This window comes from Rana temporaria, chromosome 1 (assembly GCF_905171775.1).
Source record: "Rana temporaria chromosome 1, aRanTem1.1, whole genome shotgun sequence".
In the NCBI taxonomy this organism is placed as follows: domain Eukaryota; kingdom Metazoa; phylum Chordata; class Amphibia; order Anura; family Ranidae; genus Rana; species Rana temporaria.
In genome coordinates, this window is record NC_053489.1 from 360,335,794 (window position 1) to 360,353,182 (window position 17,389).

General features: G+C 44.6%; 1 protein-coding gene across 1 annotated transcript in view; it reads right to left on the reverse strand.

Moving 5' to 3' along the window:
• PLPP2 (phospholipid phosphatase 2) overlaps positions 1 to 17,389 on the reverse strand; it is a 52,989-nt gene that overhangs the window by 12,256 nt on the left and 23,344 nt on the right. The window contains exon 2 of the mRNA XM_040321904.1: positions 2,142 to 2,293. Coding sequence (XP_040177838.1) covers positions 2,142 to 2,293 — 152 coding nt within the window. The remainder of the gene's footprint in view (positions 1 to 2,141; positions 2,294 to 17,389) is intronic.

The window sequence follows — 17,389 nt, forward strand, 5'->3', positions numbered from 1 at the left end:
AAACTATTTAAAGCGGATTTCCGCCGAAAAAAAAATATTTAAAGCCAACAGCTACAAATACTGCAGCTGCTGACTTTTAATATTAGCACACTTACCTGTCCTGGAGTCCAGCGCCGTTGGCAGCAGAGAAGGAGCGATCGCTACTCTGCTACCCCCACCGCCATCCTCGGTGAGGGAACCAGGAAGTGAAGCGCTCCGGTTTCACTGCCCGGTTCCCTACAGCGCATGTGCGAGACGTGTGCGCCGTGCTCACTGGTCCCCGCTGTGTTCTGGGACAGGTACCTGCACCCCCCTCCCCCCTGAAAGATGTCAAATGTGACACCGGAGGGTTCCGATGAGCGGAAGTTCCACTTTAGGGTGGAGCTCCGCTTTAAGCAACTGACAGGATGGATTTATGAAAGAAACAAGTTGCCAGACAAACCCGATATCTTTTTATGAAGAGGCAAATATAACCAATTCCACACACACGGCTCATGTGTAAGGTAAGGTCTACAGGATTGGAAATATCAGTTTGTAAATGGATAGAAAACTATTTGAAAGACAGAATTCAGAGAGTCGTGGTTAAGGATTCATACACATGAATGGTCGAAGGTTATCCGTGGTGTACCACAATGTTCATTGTTGGGACCTTAACTTTTTAATATCTTTATAAATGATATTGGGTCTGAGATCAAAAGTAACATTTCTGTATTTGCAGATGACACCAAGCTATGCAGTGGAGTAACGTCCTTACAGGATTTCTCCAATATACAAGCCGACCTCAATGCTCTGTCTAATTGGGCGACTAAGTGGCAGATGAGGTTAAATGTTGATAAATGTAAAGTTATGCTTTTGGGGGCTAAGAATATGCATGCATCATACATACTAGGGGGGAATACAACTGACGGGATCCAAAGTGGAGAAGGATCTGAGGGTTTTGGTAGATCATAAGCTCAATAATGGCATGCAATGCCAAGCTGCAGTTTCCAAAGCGAGCAAAGTCCTTTCTTGTATTAAGAGAGGTATAGAGAGAGATAGAGAGAGGTATAGAGAGGTAGAGAGAGAGGTATAGAGAGGTAGAGAGAGAGGTATAGAGAGAGGTAGAGAGAGAGGTAGAGAGAGAGGTAGAGAGAGAGGTAGGTAGAAGTACTGTAGTTCTGGCCAGCTCAATAGATTGCTTTAAGGCCTGGATACTTTCCTAAATGTACAGCATATAACTGGGTACTAACATTTATAGGTAAAATTGTTCGAGGAAAATCCAATTGCCTCTCAGGGGATCAGGAAGGATTTTTTTTCCCTTGCTGTAGCAAATTGGATCATGCTTTGTTGGGGTTTTTCACCTTCCTCTGGATCAACTGTGGGTATATGGGATGGTATGATATTTTTTTTATTTTTATGGTTGAAATGGATAGATTTGTGTCTTTTTTCAACCTATATAACTATAAAAAGATGCTTCATGGGAGGCGATAGGTTGCCTTCTCACAGTTGCGGTGTGGCTTTTAAAAAAAGAGTGGGAGTTTCATAACAATTGGGCGCAGCCTCATACACTTAAATGGGTTGTATTAGGTGTGTGATGTGCCATGTGTACAGCCCTTAGGGGCTGCATAACCTTCTTTAGGTGGGTGGTGGGGTGGGAACCACAGCTCAACGTCCTGATTTTACTGCCACCTGGCCACCCATATGAATGAGTTCTAAAGCAAGGGGGGGCGGGGGGAGTAGAGACGTTGTATAAATGGGATCAGTGCATTGATTATAATGAAACCATGTGTGTGTATAGAATGTCATTTTCTGAGTGTGGGCAGTGAAACAGGGGGCCCCACGAGTTGTCAGTTCGCCCCTGGTCTTAATGATCCAGTAGGTTCCTCACTTTCCAAGACCCTGAACTGAAACATGCATGTCAGGTGTTCTGAGCCAATGAATGACAAAGTATTAAAGCAAAATGATTAGCACACGAAGAAAAAAACATTTTTCAAATGGGGGGGGGGGGGTCACCATTGGCAGCCTCTTTACTTTTCTCAGTACTGGTTTTATGTAACTGTTTGGGATGGAAGTGTGACTGCAATAACAGTTTCTTTTACGCTCACAATAGTACAAATCCAAATTATAAGCAGGTTCTCTTCAAAAGGCATAAACCACTACATTAGGTCTCTGCAAATACTTACAATTATAACTGTGCAGGAAATGGTGACTCCAGCCATCAGACCATGAGTTATGGTGTCTTCTCGGTATGGATATCTAATTGATTCATCATCGCAATAGAAACCTCGTTTGTATGGCCTGTTTACCAGTGTCATAATAATGAATGGCAAGGATGCTGTGGGGAAAATAAAACAGTCATTTATAGAACTGATACCTTTTCTTTCATCAAGTGTGAGACTATAGTGATTTTAAAGTGGTTGTAAAGAATACGTTTTTTTTTTTTTTTAACACCTTAATGCATTCCCTGCTTTAACATTTTTATTTCCGCACCCCCCCCCCCCCAAAATACTTTTTCTGAGCCCAAAACGCGATCCAGCACGGTGCCTGAGAGCAATAGCACTGGACTCTCCATTGGCTCCCACTGCTGTCAATCAAGTGATAAGGGAGCGAGCTGCACTGTGTGTTAACCACTTCCCGACCAGCCGCTGCAGTTGCACTGTGGCAGTTTGGCACAGCTGCGCGAGCCGTCTTAGCTGTAGGTCGGCTCTTTAGGACGCTGTAGCAGGCACATGCACAGTGTCCCCAAAGCCGATGTGCATGCCCGGTGGGCGCGATGACCGCTGGGCACCCGCGATTGCTCTGGACAGAGCAAGAACCCGGGATCTGTGTGTGTAAACACACAAATCCCGCTTCCGTCAGGGGAGAGGAGACAGATCGTGTGTTCCTAAATAAGTGGGAACAACGATCTCTCTCCTCTAGTCGGCTACATTCCCCCTGTTGGAAAAACCCAAAGATAACACTTGTATAGCAAAGCAAAATTTTTCCCATAAGAAATAATGGAAACTCACATGATTCGTTCCACAACCATTTATTTACAAATCCTTCAGTCTATAATTCAAATAAAAAGATTATAGCAACGTGAGAAGTTGTGTAACCATAAAATGTCCATCCACAAATGGCAGCCTCCCCAAGGGGATTAGAAGCAAAATACAGCAGGAGATGGACGACGACCTCACCGCCGGCTCTCACCGCTGTCAGTCTGCAATCATGACCGGCAAGACTACCCTTCAGTAGAGCGATCTGAAAGCAGGGCTTGAACGGTTTGTGGAAGGGACGACATCAATGGTGGTGCGGAGAATGGTCTTTGTGGACAGCTTTACTCTGGATGCCTGCTTTAATCAACCATGCGAGTTTCTAAATGTTGTACCTTCATTAAATGTAACCATGTTGCTACGCTTAGATCTTCTATTTTATACTCAGTTGTGACATGACGCTACTCTTATATCAAGACAATCGCTTGTATATCAAGTCTAAATTTATTAAAAAATGTTGCTCTAACTGAAGGGCGGGTGGGACTGACTAGGGGAAATGACAGATCGCTGTTCATACATTGTATGAACAGATGATCAGGCATTTCTCCCCCTGTGTTTACACACACAGCTCTCGGTTTTTGCTCTGTAACGAGCGATTGCGGGTGCCCGGCGGTGATCGCGCCCGCCGGGCACCCGTGTCTTGGCTGAATGCCGAGATGACGTATACCTACGTGATGTCACTCAGCAGAAGCGACCTGCAGCCGGCGGCTGGTCGGCAAGCAGTTAAACTGATGACTTTTTTTTTTTCGAAGTATAAAATAGTGTGTTTTTTTCAAATTTGTCGTTCTACATAAATTTTGTTTGGGTACAACATCGCGGCTTACTATGGAAGCACTCGGAAGGCAGGAGGTGCCTGGAGAGTCGGTGGGGGATTTCTGAAGAGGATTGGGGCTGCTCTATGAAAAACAATTGCACAGAACAGGCAAGCATAACATGTTTGTGATCTTAAAAGGTTCCTTTTTTTTTTTTATCACAAAGTATTCTGGTAAGCAATAAATGGTGCTTATTTTTCGCATAATTGTTTTCAATGACCTCTAGCTCCAGAGTGATGTCACAGGTCAGAGAAACCTGATTTATTCTATCACTCTCTCATAATGATCTGGGAGAAAGGAAGGGGGGGGGGGATACAGGAACTGAAAGCGGAACTTCCCTCATTTTTTTTCAACTTTCAATCAATTAAATCTTCTGCCCTTGTTATTTTAACTTTGGCTAGTTTTTTTTTTTTTTCTGCCAGTAAATGCCTTATACAGCCCACTTCCTGTTTCTTGTCTGGAAAAAAGCCTTGGCTTATGACATCATGCACAGCGCTCTCTCTCACTCTCATGAGAGTATGCCAGGAAGGGAGGTGGTTGACTCATAAGAGGGCCAATGAGAGCTGCAGAGCTGGAGGTGTGCCTCTGTGAAAATCCAGGAAGTGAAAAGACAGCAGCTTCAGCTGCCCACAGTTAAAATAATTGCAGACAGATTCAGTGGAGGGAGATTTCTACAGCATATTTGGCAAGTAAAGAATCACAGTATATATGAATTAATATGCCAAGTGGTTGGAGGGAAGCTTCAGAATGGCAAAGATGTTTTTATTACAAATGATGTGAGCAGACTTTTGAAGGCAGTTTGCACATATTTTCATCAGATGCTTTGTAAAGGGTGAAAGTTATAAAAAAAAAAAAACCTGTACAAAAAGCAGAAAGAAAAAACAAGTAATGCAATTGTACACAAATTGTTTGGTGTCTGATATGTTAATTACATGCAGAGGGTGCAGCACATGGATTACTAGGACAAGTCTAAACTTTAGTTTTTGTCTTCTACCTGGTCTAGCTGGTTTTGACTGTTGGAAAAAGCACCATGTCCCTACACAAGTTCTCTCACCATATTTCTTTCTTCTGATAGTAGTTGGTACTAATACCAGTAGCCCTTTAACCCTGGTTTGAAATAACTACATTACCAACTTTAGTGTCTTGTGCTAGCTTTAAAAAATGACAATACATGGGAAAATGGAGCCAACTACAGCATGAAGAACACAGAGGGCCTGGCCTGGTCATGGTGCACATTAGGTATCATTATTTGCATAACTATTGGAAAAATAATTGTAGGGCCATCATTTAAGCATGAGTTGTAAAGGTTCTGGTTTGGTAGGTTTTTCACTATTTTGGAAGTGCATGAATGTAATTTTGTGCCTGGATAACTTTAATAGTTATTAACAGTCTTGTGAATCTGCAGCATATGTGGACATAGACCCCTTTCACACTGAGGAGTTTTCCAGGCGGTACAGCGCTAAAAATAGCGCTGCTATACCCCCTGAAAAACTCCTGCACTGCATACTCAATGTGAAAGCCCGAGGGCTTTCACACTGAGGCGAGGCGATGCGCTGGCGGTAGAGAAAATAATCTCCTGCCAGCAGCATCTTTGGAGCGGTGAGAGAAGCAGCGTGTATACCGCTCCTTCCCATTTAAAACAATGGGAAACCGCGGCAATACGCCTCTGCAGAGGCGCATTGCGGGCGGTATTAACCCTTTATCGGCCGCTAGCGGGGGTTAATGCCGCACCGCTAGCAGCCGAATCCCGCGGAAAATCCGACGGTATAGCCCCGCTATACCGCCCCAGTGTGAAAGGGGCCTTAAAGCAGAGGTGCAACCCAAATTTTTTTTTTTTAAAGCCAGCAGCTACTAATACTGCAGCTGCCGACTTAAAAAAAAAAAAAAAAAAAAAAAAAAGAAGGACACTTGCCAGCGCGGCCGCAATGTCTGCAGCCGAGGCCGAGCAACCGCTCGTCCCTCGGATGCTGCCGCCGCCATCCTTGCTGAGGGTCTATCCCCGGAAGTGGGTGCAAATACCTGTCTTAGACCTATCGAGCCGCTGCTCGCTCTGTCCATTCAGAAATGGTGCATGCCCCTCCATCTCCTGATTGGCTCACTTGCTGTAAATGACAGCAGTGGGAGCCAATGGCTCCCGCTGCTGACAATAGCCAATCAGGGGTGCGAGTCCCCGGAGAGGCAAGGCTCTTTTGGACATCGCTGGATCAAGATGGGCTCAGGTAAGTAATAAGGGGGTCTGCTGCACACAGAATATTTTTTACTTTCATGCATAGAATTAAAAACCTTGTGCCTTTACAACCACGTTAAGCAAGTGACACGTTTACGTTCAGCAAACATTTGGGAAAAAAAAAATCTGCATTTATTACCCCAAAAAATAAAGCCCAACATTGACTTATTTTAAATGTGTAAAGTTTTCTGTGAAGAACAGCAAATGTGCTATAAAATGTATAAATCAGGTAGGGTAAAATTTGATTTCTCCAAAATGTAACATTCATTTTCTGACTGCAATTGGCGTTCTTGCTCTTTCCTGAAAATGTGAAGAGACTACCTTTGTTTTCCTCATTCACGCCAGCATATCTGTTTTAATGAATTCCCAATCCTATTTGAATGGCATAAGCCAATTTGATCACAAGAACGTCAGCCTACTGAACCACGGTAATCTGGTTGGACATTTACGGATTAGGCTGTCTGGACACAGGTAGTGCGCTAGTGCTTTTGTCAAACATACAAGCAACCTAAATACTTTCTGAAAAGCTCTGCTGTTTCAGAGCAGTTTGTTCATGATGCCCAGAAAGAGCAGTGTGCCAAGAACGGACAAGCCACAGAAAATGTCCAGTCAGCAGCATTTTGCATTCTGGCTTTATCCCATTCACAGTCAAATAAAAATAAATAAAAAAGTTCTGATGCCTAGGGAATACAGCTAACAGAGGTTCCCTGTCAGGCACACAAGTTTAAATCAGACTTATACAGAAAAATAAAAAAGTTATTTTAAGATTCAGCCTACATTGAATATAGAAAAGTTAAAGCTAAACTCCAAGCACAATCATTGCCCAAAAAGCGCCACTGCCGAAGTGCTTTGGTAGCGCTGTCCATTAATTTCAATAGACAGGGTTGGTGGAGGAGCGGTGTATACACTAGAGGTCGACAGATATATTATATTGGCCGATATTTAGCCATTTCGAAGAAATCGGCATCGGGCGATTTTTGCGTAAACCAGACCGATTTGCGGCTTTACCCGGCCCGCAGGGCCGCCAGCAGTACTGACCAGGGCCCCGCTCCTGCTACAGCATGTGAAATTCATTCTTCACCTGCATGCTGCCGGTCACTATATCGAAGGGAAGGGGAAAGTTTCACTGGCACCGCACCGCCCCCTCCCCCTGCAGGCTGTAGCAGAGAAACAATACTACTTTATTAGCATGTCAAAAGCCAACAGGTGACTCCCCCCAGCAGGTGATTGTTGCCAGCACTAGCTAGCCTTTTCCTTCCTGCCAAGGAGGAGCCGGCTGGCTACTTCTATTTTTCTTGTTATGCGATTGGCTGATCAGCGTCTATCTGCATGCACCTAGCCCTATCAGGTGCATGCAGATAGATACCAGCATGGATGGAGGGTAAGTCACAAAGATTTAATGTGTGCTACTGTGTCCCCTGCAAACTGGCTGAGGCTGGCATTGAGAAAATGGATGAGGATGACTCTGGGTGGATATGATTGTTACATTGTGGAGATCCTCTTCACAATGTAACTCTCATCCCCACCCAGCACCAGCCACCCCTCTCCGCCACGCATTCCCAGCACCAGCCACCCCTCTCCGCCACGCATCCCCAGCACCAGCCACCCCTCTCCGCCACGCATCCCCAGCACCAGCCACCCCTCTCCGCCACGCATCCCCAGCACCAGCCACCCCTCTCCGCCACGCATCCCCAGCACCAGCCACCCCTCTCCGCCACGCATCCCCAGCACCAGCCACCCCTCTCCGCCACGCATCCCCAGCACCATCCACCCCTCTCCGCCACGCATCCCCAGCACCATCCACCCCTCTCCGCCACGCATCCCCAGCACCATCCACCCCTCTCCGCCACGCATCCCCAGCACCATCCACCCCTCTCCGCCACGCATCCCCAGCACCATCCACCCCTCTCCGCCACGCATCCCCAGCACCATCCACCCCTCTCCGCCACGCATCCCCAGCACCATCCACCCCTCTCCGCCACGCATCCCCAGCACCATCCACCCCTCTCCGCCACGCATCCCCAGCACCATCCACCCCTCTCCGCCACGCATCCCCAGCACCATTTACCCCTCTCCGCCACGCAGGTTAAAGTAGAACTATAGGCAAAATGGTTTTCTTTTTTAAAATTGTGGGTAGAGTAAGGGAAGGTCATAACTCATCAGACTTTTTTTTTGCCATTTGTGTCCCATTGGGGAAAAATCCTTTCACTTCTCCCATTGCCAAACAGGAAGTGAGAGGAATCCCTGCAAACTAAAAGAATCCCTTGGGGCTCCCCTAGGTCACCAGAACGAGTTTCCCCATTGGAAGATTTCCCTTCTATTCTAGGGACAACCCAAATTCTGGAGTTCTCTTTTACTTTGCTTACCTGAGCCTCCTCTAGATCCAGAGATGTCAACGAGAAACTTGCCTGTTTGGGGACTCGCACTCCCAATTGACAAGCGAGCCAGCCAATCAGGAGAGGGAGGGGGCAGGTCTGAGCCATGGAGGGACACAGAGCCGCAGATCAGGAGCACACTTGCTTGGGTGCCTCCACAGCAAGCTGCTTGCTGTGGGGGGGAGGAGACAAAAGTGTTGGCAGGGGACCGGAAAAGCGGAGGATCTGGGCTGCTCTGTGCAAAACTACTTCACAGAGAAGGTAAGTATAAACAGGTTTGTTATAAAATAAAAAAAAAAAACACACAAAGCTTTAATATCACTTTAAGCTTACAAAAAATTATTATGTGTCTCAGTCAACAGAAATGCCTTTTGACGTTTATTTAAGCAGGCAGGAACCAGCATGTACAAACTGTAAACCCTTTCTGGGAAACAGAACAGGCCCCCGAGGTAACCGGTGAAGTTGTATATAGCAAGTGGACCACTGATATGTAGCTTCTCAACCATGAGGGTAACTAAAAGCATACAGCCATCAGAAATAGTGATGAACACCATTTTGTAAAGGCTAGACTGTGCATTCCAATTCAAAATTGTGTGCATCAGGTTTGAAGACAGTTTAGAAGGGAATATGCAGACTCATTACAACTGGGGCAAAATCATTATTGCACAACAGTCTACCTGATTGCTGGTGCTCTGCCTGACAAATATTCATATTAGTACTGGACCCCTGTCACAAAGATAACAGACATTGGCATAGGATGTCATGAGTGCTCTAATTATTAGCCAATAGCCTCCTCTTAAGTAGGTCTAGCTAAACCTTTTCACCACACTTCCTGGGTTGCTTTCAAACTGATTTGCAGGTGCAGCGCACCAGCGGGTTACTTGCACTGAACCATAGACTGCTATCAAATACTCACACAAAGTAAAAAAAGTCTTTAGTCCAGGGTTCGACAAAATCCAGGCGCCTGGTCGCAAATGCGACTAGAATTAGCGACCTGGGGCCCGGGGAAGCTTAGGTCTGCAGAATGCCGCAAAGCAGCGGCCTAAATTACCGGCCGGCGTGGCGGTGCACGAAGACACAGGATACCCCATCATGTGTCTCCGTGCACCCCCACCCCGTGATCGCGGTGGGCCGATCCGGCCGGTAATTAAGGCCGCGGCTTTGCGGCCTTCTGCCGACCTAAGCTGCCTTCTGTGATCTGGCACCATCTTGTGGTGGCTGTTGGCATGACAAGTAAACCAGCAATCCAGCAATTCTAATGGAGCTTCCCCAGTGTTTTCACTGCCATCTCCTTCCCTCCAATTGGAGCCCCCAAACATTATATATTTTTTATAATAACACCCTAGAGAATAAAATGGCGGTTGTTGCAATACTCTGTCACACCGTATTTGCGCAGCGGTCTTACAAGCACACTTTTTGGGGGGGAAAAATACACTTTTTTTAATAAAAAAAAAATAAGACAACAGTAAAGTTAGCCCAATTTTTTAATATTGTGAAAGATAATGTTACGCTCAGTAAATTGATACCCAACATGTCACTAGGGCTGCAACTAATGATTATTTTCAAAATTGATTAGTTGGCAGATTATTGTTTTGGTTAATAGCCTTAAAAAAAAAAAAAAAAAAAAAAAAAAATTGCTGTAATTTGCTTTTTTTTTTTTTTTGGCCAATTTGTTGTTGGGGAGATTACAAAACACAAATTGCCGCAAAAACGCATTACATGCTTTTCTGCAGCTTCTCCATTGAAGTGTATTAAACCAAAAAAACAAAATGGCACCGTTTTGCGTTAAAAAGTCCTTGCCCTTTCCAAATATGCAGCAGCTGAAAAAATAATGGATGTGAACGTGTCCCGTAGGAAAATATGTAAATGCACTGTAGTGTGTTTCTGCCAAAAGCACCAGAAAACAGAGGTGTGAAGCCAGGCCTGAGATGTTTAGTAACATAATGGGGTTAAAAAAAAAATTGGTACAAAAAGAGCAAATAAATCGCTACTGTAAGGGGTTCATTTTTTACTGTGGAACAGTAAAAGTAATATTGACAGTAGCGATTTGCCTTTTTTGTACTATAAAGGGCTCATTTTAGTTTTTTTTTTAAACCCCATTATGTTACTGGCCAATTAATCGATTATGAAATTAATCGATTACAATTTTCATAATCGATTCGTTGTTTTGGCCCTACATGCCATGCTTCAAAATTGCGTCCGCTCGTGGAACGGCGACAAACTTTTACCCTTTAAAATCTCCATAGGCGACGTTTAAAAAAATTATACAGGTTGCATGTTTTGAGTTACAGAGGAGGTCTGGGGCTAGAATTATTATTATTATTATTATTATTATCGGCAGGATGGGGTGCGTTTTCTGGCGCCTAGATTCCAAGCAAATTTGTCAAACCCTGCCTTAGTCCATATAGACAAAGTTCCAATACTCAAAACAGCGCTCCAATCAAATAAAGTTTGACCAGCATTCAAATGTAAAAACATATGAGAAATCGGTAGTATGTTGATAGGTGAAGGATTTTAATTAAAGCAGAGCTCCATCCTAAAGTGGAACTTCCACTCATTGGATTCCCCCCCACCCCCCCCTCCGATGCCACAATTGGCACCTTTCGGGGGGAGGGGGGCAGGATACCCGTCTGACAGGTATCCTTTCCCACTTCCTGGAGTCCGGCCGCAATGCAGCAGTGACATCACCGTGGGGCTCCCTCCTCCCCTGGGCTAACAGAAGAGAGGAGCGGGGTTTGCGCATGCGCAGTAGGGTTTCCGGTGTGAAGCCGAAAAGCTACACTGCTGGGTTCCCTTACCCACAATGGTGGCGGCAGTTTAGCCTTTCCGTTTCACGCCAGAAACCCTACTTCCGACATCGCTGACTCCAGGACAGGGAAATGTCCATTTATTTAAAGCCAGCAGCTGCAGTATGTGTAGCTGCTGGCTTTTAATTTTTTTTTTTTTTCCCGGACCTCCTCTTTAATGATAGGCATATACCATCCACCAGAGCCCACGCCACGTGAAACACACTCCCCTAGGGGTTTACACTCACCAAAAGGGATGCAATTCAGAAGCCTTGAACACACCAGGAGTCTCCCCCCCGTTTGGGCTAGTTATCTCAAACAGGTCACTTTTTTACACTTACTTGTATATTTCCATTTTATTTAGCGGCTGCTTTTATGTACATTAACTTGTGTCATACAAAAATTATATATATAAAAAAATGTTTTGTGTGTGTATATAGAAATTTAACTTGTATATTTTAGTTTCATCTAGCGGCTGCTTTTACGTACATAGACTTGTGTCATACAAAAATGATTTATATACATTAGTACAGGGGTTGACAAATTTGCTTGGAATCTAGGAGCCAGGTAAAAAAGTTAGGAGCCAGAAAATGCGCCCCGTCCCGACGAGCTTGCGCGCAGAAGCGAACACATACGTGAGCAGCGCCCGCATATGTAAACGGTGTTCAAACCACACGTGAGGTATCGCTGCGATTGGTAGAGCGAGAGCAATAATTCTAGCCCTAGACCTCCTCTGTAACTCAAAACATGCAACCTGTAGATTTTTTTTAAACGTCGCCTATGAAGATTTTAAAGGGTAAAAGTTTGTCGGCATTCCACGAGCAGACGCAATTTTGAAGCGTGACATGTTGGGTATGAATTTACTCGGCATAACATTATCTTTCATAATATAAAAAAAAAATGGGGATAACTTTACTGGTGTCTTATTTTTTAATGAAAAAAAGTGTAATTTTTTCACAAAAAAAGTGCGCTTGTAAGACCGCTGCGCAAATACGGCGTGACAGAAAGTATTGCAACGATCGCCATTTTATTCTCTAGGGTGTTGGGATAAAAAATATATATATAATGTTTGGGGGTTCTAATTAGAGGGAAGAAGATGGCAATGAAAATAGTGTAAAATGACATTAGAATTGCTGTTTAACTTGTAATGTTTAACTTGTAATACCAACGGCCACCACCAGATGGCGCCAGCTCACATCTGGTGGTAATAACTTGTAATACCAACGGCTCACCACCAGATGGCCCCAGCTCAAAAAAAATAAAAAATAATTTTTTTTTTTTTTTTTGCCCCCTTCCAATTCAAGTCGCCAGGACCCTATTTCTAGTCGCCATGGCGACCTGGCGCCCGGGATTTGTCGAGCCCTGCATTAGTAAATGACACAAATCTATGTACATAAAAGCAGCCGCTAAATAAAAAACTGCTGCTTTTATGTACATTGGTTTCATTTACAGTGTGTGTGTGTGTGTGTGTAATTATATATATATATATATATATATATATATATATATATATATATATATATATATATATATACACATACACACACACATACACACACACATACACACACACATACACACTAACCCCAAGGAAAGACACAGGTGCACTGTTCAGCTTAAAAGCAGCCTTTGCCTCAAACACACTTTCCGATTATCGTATGACGCATCGTTCACATTTTGTTGCATAAAGCGAACAGTGTAAAATGTGCTCTATGAAAAGTACGATTTTTGTTGTATGATGATGGGAAAACCCTTCCGGTGTGTGTAGCTACCCATCTGAAATGAGGTCAAATACGTGTGACCCCTGTGTCGTCCTGGTTTATTTTCGTTTTAGTATTTAGTTTCTGATCATGCGTGGTGTTTATCTATTTTTATCGCACACATACTGTACTTAAACGATTGTCGTACGATGGGTTGTCATCCGAGCAATGTTTTCGTGTTTGTCCCTTCGGATTTGGCTGTCCCGATCGGCTGTCGAAAGCCGTGTACCAAAGATCAGATTATCGATCGATCAATCCGAAAGTGATTTTATCATCCAATAATTGGATCGTGTGTATGAGGTATTAGGCCCCGTCACACAATTGGTCTGACCCAATCAGACCCCCTTTTAAACTCTATGGAGCGGCATATGTAAACCGACTTGTGTCGCTGTATTAGTGACCCCAATACAGTGATAATACTGTACAATGACGCTGTACTAATGACACTGGCTGGGAAAGGGTCAACATCTAGATGCAATCAAGGTGTGCCTAGCAATACATTATGTGCTGCTTCTACTTTTTGATCTAGCTGTTTTTTCTCCCTGCAGGAAGAAAAAACGGCCAGATCGCTGTTCCCTGTAGCAAGATCATTGGCTGAAATTAGCTGCCAAATTCTTGCTCTGTCCAAACGCCGCATGGGTCGGTAGGAGGTACATGGTAGCAAGTCTGCAACGTACAGGTACATTGTCCAGCTTGCCTGTGCTGCCTGTCCGCAGTAAAACTACTGTGGAAGGGCAGTATGCAGTTAAACAGTATAGACACTTGATTTTAATGTTTCATATAACTGTACCTACAAAAGGGGCCAGACTGAAGTGATCTAGGGCTTAATTATCTGACTTAATTTCCATTTTAATGACCAGGTCCCCCTGGTTTGTGCTGGTATACACTGTGCTTGATTCTTGATTGGGTTCTTGACTGACATCCCATCTGGCCATGAGAGGGTACATTTGGAAGTCATCCACAATACTAGCAAATAGATGTGGAGATACTATAAAAAGGTACTGTGAAAGTGTCTGTTAGCTCCAGATAGCCCACCACCCTATCTGGGAGGGTCTGACGCTCCTCTTTTCAGGACCCCGCTGGCGCCTTTGGCTTCTCCCCCAAGTGATCCAATAGGGCACTCATGTAGGCTCGCTCCCGAGCCACCCTGTCTGCATCTATTGACAGACAGTAGGGCTAGGCCCCACCCCCTCGTTATAGGATTTGATTGACAGGAGGGGGAGATCCCACAGCCCAATGAGGAGGGGCAGAGGTGGGAGAGCCGCTGCTATTATGCACATCGCTGGATTGAGATTGCCCTCAAGTATAAGGGGAATGGGGGGGGGGGGGGCTACTCTACAACAGAAGATATTTAAAAAAAAAAAAAAAAAAAAAAAAAAAAGGTAAAAACCCTCAAGGCTTGGAACTACTTTAAAATTCAGTAATGCATGGTTTCATCCTGCTATGCACATGCTCAGTTGCTTTCTATTAGCACTGTGCCTAAAATCAGAACCACTAGAGACCAATCAGCTGACGGTTTTAAGATTTACTGTTGCTGAAATAAGAAAGTGACAGGAACGGCTAGAGAACACAGACAAGAGAAGGAGAAGAGACAAGCAAGAGAGGTGACAGAACAAACTCTGCCAGCCAGACACAAATGAGTTAAACTTACAAGGATAGCGTCTTATCTCACTGATAAAGAATCTCCTTCCTCCCTCATCAGATCTGTGAACTTCAGCACTGTAAAAGCCTGTATGAGCAATGTTAGTACAGCGATCTATGCCACTTCTGGCGCCTACTCTGTACCCCTGCTGTCTTCTGGGAGACACACAGCTCCCAGAACACAGTGGGGACCAGTGAAAACGCGCAACGCGACTCGCGCATGTGCAGTAGGGAACCGGGAAGGGAAGCCACAATGCTTAATTTCCTGATTCCCTCACCGAGGATGGCAGCGGGGGCAGCCGAGCGATTGCTTGGCTTAGGCTGCCGACATCGCGGGCACCCAGGACAAGTGTCCATATATTAAAAGTCAGCAGCCGCTGTATTTGTAGCTGCTGGCTTTTAATTTTTTTTTTGTGGGGCCCCCCGCTTTAAGGTATAAAACGCCCCACCACTTCCCCTCCCCATCTCTAAACACTTACCAGTGTCCTCCAACGATCCAGGGCTGTACCTGGCTGCAGGTCTTCTCTCCCTTCTTGCTGCTCTTACAGGTTTCAGCGAGGGCTGCGAGAGCCACAGGCTTGTGCTGCTTTTAGTCACATCCTGTGAGGAGGGAGTGAAGGGGCATGACCAAGCAGCACTGTGTGCATCTATGGACACACGCACCCTGGCTCAGGAGTAAACTCTGGGGGCCCTTCATACACAGAGCTGGTTTACATTCTTAATGAGTCACACATTTTTAAAACGCATGACAGTCATTCTGAGGTCATGCATACACACACACACACACACACACAGAGTCATAGCACTCCATGTGTGGTTCACTTGAGCTGCTAAAACAGTCCAGGGTAAAAACATTTACAGATGATCAGCAAAATCGTACTTCCCAAGATACATTTAAAGCGGTGGTTCACCCTAAAAAGCAAGTTTCTACCATGAAATCCAGCATACTAGCGTGAGCTACAGCATGCCTTTATTTTATTTTTTTGCGCCGTACTCACAGTTTAATCCCGTAGTTAAGTTTCAGACTCCCCGCGGGGAATGGGCGTTCCTATGCAGAGGGGAACATGATTGACGGCCGGCTATGGCGCGTCACGCTTCCTGAGTAGGACTCGGCTCTTCACGGCGCTATACGGCGCCTGCGCACAGACTAGGAGCTGACTGCGCAGGCGCCGTGAAGAGCCAAGTCCTATTTCGGCTATTTCCGGGAAGCGTGACGCGCCATAGCCGGCCGTCAATCATGTTCCCCTCTGCATAGGAACGCCTACTAGTCTGAAACTTAACTATGGGATTAAACAGTGAGTACAGCGCAAAAAAATAAAATAAAGGCATACTGTTGCTCGCGCTAGTATGCTGGATGGCATGTCAGAAAATTTTTTTTTTTTTAGGGTGAACCCCCGCTTTAAGAAAGTAATTCTTATAATATATATTTTATGTTATGTTACCATAAAATTGTTTTATCCGATTTTTATATAGAGGGTGGCCCCTTCAGACAGGGGGCCCATGGCAGTTGCTCTTCATCCCCCCCCCCCCCCTCACAAATCGGGCACTGCTTGAGCCCCCACAGAAGCTTGATTATAGGGGCACTCACACTCAAAGAAGAGGTAAGGGACTGCTCTGTGCAATATAATTTTACCCATCAGAAGCAGGATGGCCTGTTGTATACAGCACCATGTGAAAAAACCTACAACAACAGGACAGTGTCAGGACAGTATCATACATAGAGTGACTGACACTTGCTATGCACTGAACATTTGTAGCTTACAAGACTAAAAGGCATACTAAATCCATATCTGGTCAGAGAGCCGTTCACACTTTGCACTCAAAATGCATTCCAAAATGAGCAGTCATGAGCAAACTACACTAAACATGGTATAAACAATAAATACTTGACTACATGCCTCCAGCTACAAACAATGGGAAAGTGAGGCTCAAAAACAAAAAACAAAATAATGCACATTTCTGTCCAACCCACAGTTTCCATGAAAAACTGGGCCTGGCAATTCCAACATCTGCAGTTTTCTGCACAGTTTACCCCACAGCCCCCCCTATCTAAACCTATTCTGAACACAGGCATAAAAAAAAATAAAAAAAAAGTTGTTTAACCTTCCTGGCGGTGTTCCCGAGACTGACTCGGGGTTAGATTTTCCTGCTACGATCGGTAACCCCGAGTCAGTCTCGGGCTTGCCTCGCTGAATCCACAGGCACTTTTTACTTACCTTGTCCCTGGATCCAGCGATGCCACCGCGCTGTGTGAGCGAGCGGGACCTCGCTCGATTCACATAGTGCCTCCGTGTGACGCCGATCTCCGTTCCCTGCGACGTTACGACGCACGGGGACGGAGAACGGCGCCAAATTCAAAAACGTAAACAAACACCTTACATACAGTATACTGTAATCTTATAGATTACAGTACTGTATGTAAAAAAAACACACACCCCCCTGTCCCTAGTGGTCTGTCCAGTGTCCTGCATGTCATTTTATATAATAAAAACCTTTTTTTCTCCCTGCAAACTGTAGATTGTCCATAGCAACCAAAAGTGTCCCTTTATGTCAAAAATAGTTTTAGCTAAAAAACAGCGATAATAAATTATAATCACTTGCAGAATTGTGCGATAGCGATTTGTGGGGAAATTCGTCATAAAAAAAAAAAAAAATGACAGCAACAATTCTGCAACTGAGCAAATTTCAGTGATTTTAATTTGATTACATTATTGAATAATTTTTATTATAATTATATTATTATTTGTTATAATTATAATTATTTATTATATTATAATTTATAATTTTGTTTTTAAAAA